Here is an 8,942-nt window from a genome sequence, read left to right as displayed (position 1 = left end):
TCTCCGTTGGAGTTGGAGTTATAACATCACAGCAGCTTATCTTCAGTGAACATTGGTATAAAACCATGACTTGATGCAACCTTCAGAACTGAGGGATCATTAGAATCAGCGCTACATTCAGCCGTGTGATTTGTCGCCCAGCTGGTGCTCCCGCGCTCGTATGAATGATGTGATGGATTATGAAACTGCAGTGCCAGAAACCATACAGGCAACTGAAAATAATTATTAAAGCAGTATTTATATTTGGAAAAGCTAGTGCTGCCAATGATAAAAAGCATATGTATATGTATGTTTTTGTCATCGATTTGTAAATGACACAATTAATCTAACAGTAGATGCAGACAAAGATCTAACACAAAAAGAGATTTCAGCTAACAACTTGTGCAGCAATAAGTGCAGCAATAAGTGCAGCAATAATAGTGCAGCAATAATACGTGTAAATAAATAAAACTGAGGTTCTACATAAGGTTGTCCATCATTGAGCACTAAAGTAAACTGCAATCAGTCAAATCTACAACAATGGTTTCTTTGTTAAGCGGTCAATTTCAGTCACAGCATGACAAATATCCTCCACTTTTCTGGCAGGAGTCTCTCTTCGTTGGTGCTGAGGAAATCACTAATTTTCTGGAGGCTGATAACTGGATCTGCGAGCCACCCGGCCCAGTCGGTCCACAGCCACACTCTCAAATGCCCTCCTCATTAGAGGATGCTCCTCCAGGACCTCGTTGAAACTGTCCACGCTCAGGGAGTAAAGGCGACAGTAGGTATCAGCCCTCACGGTGGCGGTGCGTCGTCCTTGGGTTAGCAGGCAGATCTCTGAACAAGGAAGAGAGAGTCAGTTTAATTTTAAGGCAATAGTTCAATGTTTTGGCAAATCTTTGGCCTTCCAAGAGTTAAATCAGATGAATGAAACCACTATTATACTGGACTGAGGCAGGCTAGCTGTTTCCCCCTGTTTCCTCTCTTTGTGATAAGCAATGCTAACCGGCTGCTGACTCTAGCTTCATATTTAGAGTACAGATACTAGACTGGTATGAATCTTCTCATCTCACAATAAGTAAGAAAGTGAATACGCTTATCTCCTAAAATGTCTAACTATTAGGTCTTCCAAGAAGGGAAACTAAATATCTTGGCTTTTGGGAACATGTGATGGGTATTTTTTTTTTGTTGTAAAAAAGTGTTTTTACATTTCTAGGCCAAACAAATGATCAGTTAATTATGAAAATGTATTAATTAATAATCTATAAAATAATTAGATGTTGCATTCTTAGATCCAAGGCAATGTATGGAGGAGAAATTGATGTACAGATGAGCAATACATATATTTGTATAGCAAATGCAGAGAAAGTGAAAAGGGGAGGAAACACAACCAGCTTCTTAACAATTTGATGGGAAACTGTTTGAAGGTTCACAAATGATTTACCTCCAAAATACGCCCCATCGCTGAGGGTAATCTCTTTGCTGCCACGTGGGACGACAGTGACGGTGCCGTGCTGGATGAAGTACATTTTCCGACCCAGCGTTCCTTCTCGTATAATAAAGTCCAAAGGTTGGAAGACTTCGAAATGCAGCTTGGTCAAGATTACTGTCACAAAATGAGGGTCGGTGTTGGCAAACAGTGGCATGTTGGCTACAAGCCCTCGGCAGTTATAGCTGACAATCTCCTGCATGTTGGACAGGGTGGAGAGAGAAGACATCATGATCAGTGATGCTGAGACATTGTTATCATTCTATTACGTTCTGCTGTTGATTCTGAGCTCATTTTATTGAGAAAGTAAAAACAAATGTATTGATGCTCTTATTTTACATGTGGGAAAAGTTTTGTAGATTTAAAACAAAAGCTGCTGTTTGGTCAATCAATTGATTAATTAATTAAACAGAACATGAATGACCCACTGTTTTGATTTGCTGCTTCTCTTTGTCTTATGCAATAGTAAAATAAATATATTTGGCTTTTGTTTGGACAAAACAAGGCTAGGTCTGCAAGTAATGATTGTTCTCATGATGGATTCATGTTCAGATTATTTTTTTGACTAATCGTTTGGTCGATACAACTTGAAACATTTTGAAATCTATTGTTTTGTCTGACCAACAGTCCAAAACCCAAAGATTCAAGTTACTCTCATATATGACAAAGAGAAGCAGTGCATGCTCTCATTGGGAAGCTGAAACCAAAAAATGCATTTTTGTTTGAAAAATGAATAAAACGATTAATCGTAGTAGTTTTTTTGTGTCAACTATCGAATCAATTAATTAACTCATAATCAGCTGACATTTAAAAATTTCTCCTTTGGCTCCTTTTGGTAAATTCTGATCAACACCATTGACCGATTTGTCAAGAAAATAACATTATATACATTTTCCATATCATGATATAGAGAATATAAACATCGTGCTATTCCAACGTGAGGATACGCTATTTTTATATCATTGTAAACTGAATATCTTTAGGTTTTTGGACTCAGATCAACATATTGCTTTTGAACTTATCATTCAGGTCTAAATTGCATCTGTGTGGGCATGTCTCCATAAAGAGAGACATGGAGAGAAAGTAAGAGAGAGAAAATCCAATGGATGGCCTCATGAATAACGCACCTCCTTCAGCGGATCACTGAGCTCTCCAAGGATGCTGTCCTCATCGAACATCTTGCCTTGGAATCGCTGCTCGTAATAATCATGGATCCTCTGTCTTACGTCCGCCGGCAGTTTATGGAACGACATGTACTGCTCCACTTGCTTATACTGAAATCATTTGTACAAAACACATGAAGATTTGACCTTCATTAGGATAACATTGGAATTCCACAGAGCTGATGTCAGATGTCACAGTCACATTTTCGACCATGTGTTTGCTGAATTATTCCTGAGCACAATAATTACGCATTTATTCTATTTGTTTTGTAGTGTTTTTTTTCCAATTTTAAGTGGATTACAAACTCATTTGTAATGGGCATTAGCGAAAAGCGATCAAAACAAAGGTGCCACCATTTGTCCATTATCCGTTCTGCTTTATCTTGTGAAAATCCCCTAGAAAGGGTCACAGTGAGGTCACAAAATCCATTAGATAATACACATATTCTCTAGGCATTTGGCACAATTTCCACGAATAAAGTACTGCAAGTAAGCAAGCCTATGATATAAAACATGGCTGAGATATTAAACCTCGCAGCCAGAATCACATTAGCATCTACATGCAGCTATTGGGACATATTGAGCGCCAAAGCTGTAGGTCAAAAGGTTTTAATTTGTTAATCTTTTGCAGACAGTGCAGAGGTGATTACCTTCTCTTGATACTGGCGATGTGATGCATCCAAGGACTGGACCAGATTAGTTGCATGACCGAGGAACATGGCGTAGCAGGTGGCCCCCACGACCATACTGATCATGGTGAGCCAAACGTCAGTCAGGCCTTCTGGAGGGTGGGCGCCGTATCCTATACACAGCATGTGGCTCATGGCCATGAAGAGGGCGTAGGAGTACTGTAGGTGCCATGTAGAATTCTGGGAAGAACAATAGTGTTGTCATGAGAAAATGTACTTTGCATGGCTATGTAGCATACGGGATGTTTTTACAATAACATTATTTTACAGATAAAGGTCGCTGAATGATTTCCTAGATGTTTCCTGGAATTAAGGTCATTTGGCATTCATTATAAGGAAAATAAATGCAGTTTTCAACAAGTGCACTTGTAATTAAATAAATAGTTTAACATTTGGGGAAATACACTTATTCACTTGACGAGGGTTTGGTAAGAAGATTAAAGCCAGTGTAATGTCTGAGAAGGGCATCAATCTTTGAATTCAAACTATTCCATTTATTTAATCAAATGAATTGCCAATGAAACCTAAATTGTTTTTTAGTCAGTGCAAAGCAGGTCAGCTGAATAAGCTGAAGAAATTGTAACTGGCAAGCATACAATTCCACATATATTACATTTTAGATTATGGTTAAACAATGAAAGCATATGTATTTGGTTTAAAAGAAGAAAAAAATTGAAGTAGAAACTATTTTCCCCATGAATAGAGATTTTTTTCTCCAGGTTTACATGAATATGTACTCACCACCATGTTGTTTTTGGCCACCCAGCAGTCTGGGGGGAAGTCTTGAAGCATAGGCACCATGAAGGTCAGGCAGCCATCCCAGTGGCACAACAGCAGCATCATACCAATCAGGTTGAATATGCGCACTGCAGCACTAGCCAGGTCATAAGTCATGTGGAAAATCTGAGAGAGAGAGAGGAAGTTGTATGGAAGAAAGAAAAAAAACATTAAACTGGATAAAAGTTGAATTTCTGATGTGTACTATTCCGTATGCCATCATGAGCTTCATCTCTCATCCTTCCTTTACCTCCTCCCACTGGTGAATGTAGCGGATGAGGCGAGACAGTCTGAGAAGACGCAGCAGGCTGAGAATCTTGGTGAAGCGCACAATGCGGAGGGCGCGGGCGGTGCGGTACACGTCAGACGAATCGTGGAAGGACTCCAGGTCGACAACGAGGAAGATGTAGTCAACGGGGATGGAGGAGATGAAGTCCACCAGGAACCAGGTGCGGAGGTAATGCATGCGGATATCTTTGGGGTCCAGGATGATGTGGCTGTCCTCTACCGGGATGCCCGTGCGGAAATTGAAAACCAGGTCCATGAGGAAGAGAGTGTCAGACAGGACGTTGAAGGTGATCCAGGGCATGGTGTTCTGGTCTTCAAAGAAGGTGATCCCCCAGGGCAAAATGACCAGATTACTCATCATCAACAGGAGCATCACGATGTCCCAGTAAAACCTGCACAGACCAGGAGTGGTGGGAGTTTGAGGTTGTGCAGATGTAAAGCTGTAAGCATTTTATGCACAACTAAACCCCAAACCACTATTGTTGTACAGTGATCCAGATACATCCAGTGTCCTGATTCTTGCTAACTGTACAGCATGAAACACCAAAGAAGAGATCTGGAGGACTCACATATCAATTATTTGTTAGAGTAAGAGTGCACAATATAACTAATTCACTTTTTGCTCCTTAATAAAATAATATGATTTCTTGTTGTTTGAAGCTAATGTAGTGCTCTGATTATAAAGGACCATATACTTGTTCTTAAATGTATTAATAAATGATAATATTCAGGGAAATTAATAAAAGAAACAATCAAATATTTCTATCTAAGTCTGTCTTTTGCAGACTAAAAGAAAGGCAGTCCTGCATAAAACTAATAGTTTCATAAGCAAAAAAAAAATGATATGCATATATACACACACAGTGTATACATGGTTATGATGATATTTATGTGTGATACATAATGTACAAGCTTTAAAAACACATCAAACGCATTCAAAATGCAATGAAAGTGTTGTAAACACAGCAACAAGTCCTCTTACATGTAAGTGCTCTTGGTTTATGAACAGATATGAGTGAATCCTGGTAATAATGCTGGTTGTCCAGTTAATCGCGCGACCCAAACTTCTTTGGGTTCAAATTTGAGGAGAGAGGCCCAGAGAGATTTTCGGGAGGTTAAAGGCCTTATCCCTGCAGGCAGCATAAGGCTTATCGTGAAATCTGTTCACATAATGAGTGAATTAATTGTTTTGTTGCAGCTGCCCTATTCCTTTAGGTTAGATAATTTGAAGTCATCCAATAAACAGTGTGCCATCAAGGAAAGGACCCATTTCAAAGTGACCAGTGCTCTCATAACAAGCTGTTCTCATCCAAAATGAATGATGTTTACTCCAGCGGGCTCAATATGGCGACATTGAAGAAAAAACAAACGTCACTGCCACTGGAAATGTCTGATACGGAGTCTTCTGCTTTCAGGATGTTGAAGCCCAGATGTCTGCGCTGCACGTAGCTTCAATCATCCCTGTCTGCTTCGTGTCATACAAGTCCCATTTTCCTATTAGTGTCCAGTGTCTCGCTTACATCACATGTACATGGTTCGGGTTTCCTTGCAGGTTGTTTCCATGAAGTGTCAATCACTTTGGGTATCTCTATCTCTTTTGTTCTTTTTTAATGTTTTATTTTTTCAATATATCATTATTATATAATATTATGCATTTACAGTTTTAATATCATTGCCATTATCCGTCTCTCTCTCTCTCTCTCTCTCTCTCTCTCTTTCTCACTCTCACTCTCTCTCTCACTCTCATTACAGAGGCACAGTAACAGAATATGAACCAGACTACTTCTGACTACCGTCACTCGTCAGTGATCGCAACATGAATCTTGTAAGAAAATGACCGTCTTCTTTCGCAGAGGTGATGGATTAGTTCCCCATTGTCATTCACGTTTATCCCCCCATCAATCCATGCTGTCTGTGTCTACTTGCTGGTTTACATGACTACTTATCATCTCCTCTCATGTTGCAGCAGATTAGTGGTTGCTTGCTGCTAATAACTCAACCAAAGACTCTGGACGCCATTATGGCTGTTTACATTAAGCGTGTGAGAGGCAGAGTTAATTCTGCTGTATGAAAACCTTTTAGATGTTTTAGCTATTAATAAAAGTGGGAGTGGAACAGGAATAGGAATGTGGTTTTATAAAAGCATTGAATCTAAATCCAGGCTGGAGTATTACTATAACTATTACATAACTATAATATGGATTGCCATTAAAGCTAGAGTTGGTATTCTTTTTCCAAAACATTTTTGTTATATCTGTTGAAATTCTCATTACATCCTGGCAGCAATCAATTAATACATGTTTTGACAAAACAGAGGGAAAAAAAAGTGGTATTTGTGGCTGATGCAGGACTGTGATAAAACGTCCAATAATTCCCTTTGGTCCGAATTAAATGATTAGACGGCCTACCTGCCTGTCCACCTGCCTGCATGCACGCACTCTGCCTCTGCACTCATTGCACGTCACTGGAGTCTTTCACAAGCTAGACAGCTGTGAGTACTAACAATAACCATGTTCAATGTTTACGTTCATTCATTCATTATGGTATGTTTACGTTCATAATGATCATTTTGAGAGAGAGGTTCCGGAGGGAGGTCTGAAAGAACTCTAGACTGTATACAACAAAGTGGAAGTTGTCACCGTGACATCACCCATTTGTTTGTGGACTGCTGTTTTGAAGCTTTGAGGTCGGCATTTTGTCCGACAGCATCTTGGTATTTGTCAGTCGTCATCTCGGGCTTTGCAACCAGAAGTGACATGAGAGGGTGTACATCCAAATGCTGACATTTACAGGCTACCAAAATGGTATCAGGTGAAAGGGTTAAAGTTCTAGAATGAAAACACTGACAGCTCCCAGGACTGACAACATGGTAGAGATCTGGCAATCACAAGGTAGCGACGCCCCAAAGTATACCTTGTTCTATTTGTCTATTTTACTTGAAATGAGACCATCATTTACTAAACAAATGCTGTATTGAAGAATACTTTTGATTTCAATTGAGACCATAAACTCATGTTTACAATGTTTACTGAAAAAATAAATCAAATGAGAAGTAGGGTCATTTTCTCATAGACTTCTATACAATTAGACTTATTTTTTAAACTAGAGGAGTGGTACTTCTACATTGCCTTTACTTATCAGATGCTAAGGGCTGACAGTGTTGCCGACTTGACAACTTTCTTTAGATTTAACAACTTTTGAAGCTAGCTACATTCATTGTAAAATAGTTGTTCAACACTGGGCTGGCTTATCTGTTGGTTCATTTAAAAAATCCAGAGCCCTCCCGCTAGTTTCTTAAGATTACCAATGCAAATTTGGTACAGACATTCAGGTTTTGCAGAGGATGAAGCCCAATGACTTTGGAGAGCCCCTGACTTTAAGTTCAGATTGTTTTGTTGACAACCTGAACGTTTTGTATATTAATCTTTACTAAAAACATTTAGGAAGGAGATAAAGATTTGACAAGAAGCCTCGTGGGGAAAACATGTACCCATGTCATGATATAGCAACACCACTTCTGGATGTCAGTTAAAGACCTTTGTTACATGTCATTCCACCGTTATATTCAAAATTTAAATTTGATTAAAAATGCGAAATTATACCAGCTATCCAACCTTAACCAAAAAACAGGAAAGCTGAGCACACAAATGTGCTATTCCAACTCATCCACTAAAAGGGGAAGTTTGAGCATAAGGTTAAGGAGAGCAGGCCTCCGGTAATCCCCCCTTCAGCTGTCTGTGTATTATTGCATAATAGAGCAAGATTGGAATTATAGGGATTCTTATGGGCAATAATCCCTACGCACTGGTTTATCCTCTTTGTCTGGCATAGGCCTGATGTTTAAAAATTGTTTAAATTTAATGGCGGCTATTATTGGGGAAAACACAGACGGATTGCTTGGAGCATCGCTGCTAAAATGTTGCTTGGCCCCAAAAGCTGAATGATCTGACAAATCCTCCAAAAGTGAGGCTAAACGTGATCTAAATATTTTCAAATGGAATACATTGGATCACTTAAATGAACAGGATCAATGAATGTAGTTCTCTCTCCGCGTCAGCAGGGAGAAAGAGCTACCAGTGGTATTATTAATCCAGATGATCTTGTCCTATATACTGTATCACTAATCAAATCCCTTCATCGCCTTATCATGTGAGACCGACCCTGACATCAGCTGCTGTCCTGCAGCTTGTCCTTGGAAAAAGTGGATCTAAGCACCGTCACAGGCTGTTTGGTTGGATGTAAACTGGATTGAGAAAGATTAATGACCAATTGGGGAATCTGGTTTTGGCAAAAGGTTACTGACTTGTGTTTTTTACCCATTTTGCATGTTCTGGCCATGTTCATGTAGAAAAAATGGGGGCACACATTCCCACAAATAGCACTTAAATGAAAAGGAAACCGAGGTTAGGAAACTCATTATTACCTGAAGTCACTGTAAGGGTGGATGATCCACACTCCAAAGCTCTTGACCCTAGCCTGCTCAGCAGCAACCCCCTTATGGCTGCCGAACATGCGCAGGGAGAACTTGTTGACCCCGGGCTGCAGCAATGACCCAAA

The 8,942-nt window shown here is 39.7% G+C and overlaps 1 protein-coding gene across 1 annotated transcript; it reads right to left on the bottom strand.

Moving 5' to 3' along the window:
- Positions 1–616: 616 nt before the first annotated feature.
- On the bottom strand, positions 617–8,942 carry hcn3 (hyperpolarization activated cyclic nucleotide-gated potassium channel 3; the record flags this gene model as incomplete). Its single annotated transcript, XM_079231490.1, has 7 exons — positions 8,809–8,942; positions 4,348–4,777; positions 4,062–4,223; positions 3,282–3,500; positions 2,596–2,742; positions 1,424–1,664; positions 617–816 (listed from the first exon to the last, which is right to left on the bottom strand). Exons 1-7 carry the CDS (start codon positions 8,895–8,897, stop codon positions 617–619), a joined length of 1,488 nt encoding a protein of 495 aa, XP_079087616.1. The 5' UTR covers positions 8,898–8,942.

The sequence above is a fragment of the Taurulus bubalis genome, assembly GCF_910589615.1.
Source record: "Taurulus bubalis genome assembly, chromosome: 16".
Taxonomy (NCBI): Eukaryota; Metazoa; Chordata; class Actinopteri; order Perciformes; family Cottidae; genus Taurulus; species Taurulus bubalis.
The sequence above is the reverse complement of the archived record's forward strand: the minus strand, read 5'-3'. Positions and strand labels throughout refer to the sequence as shown.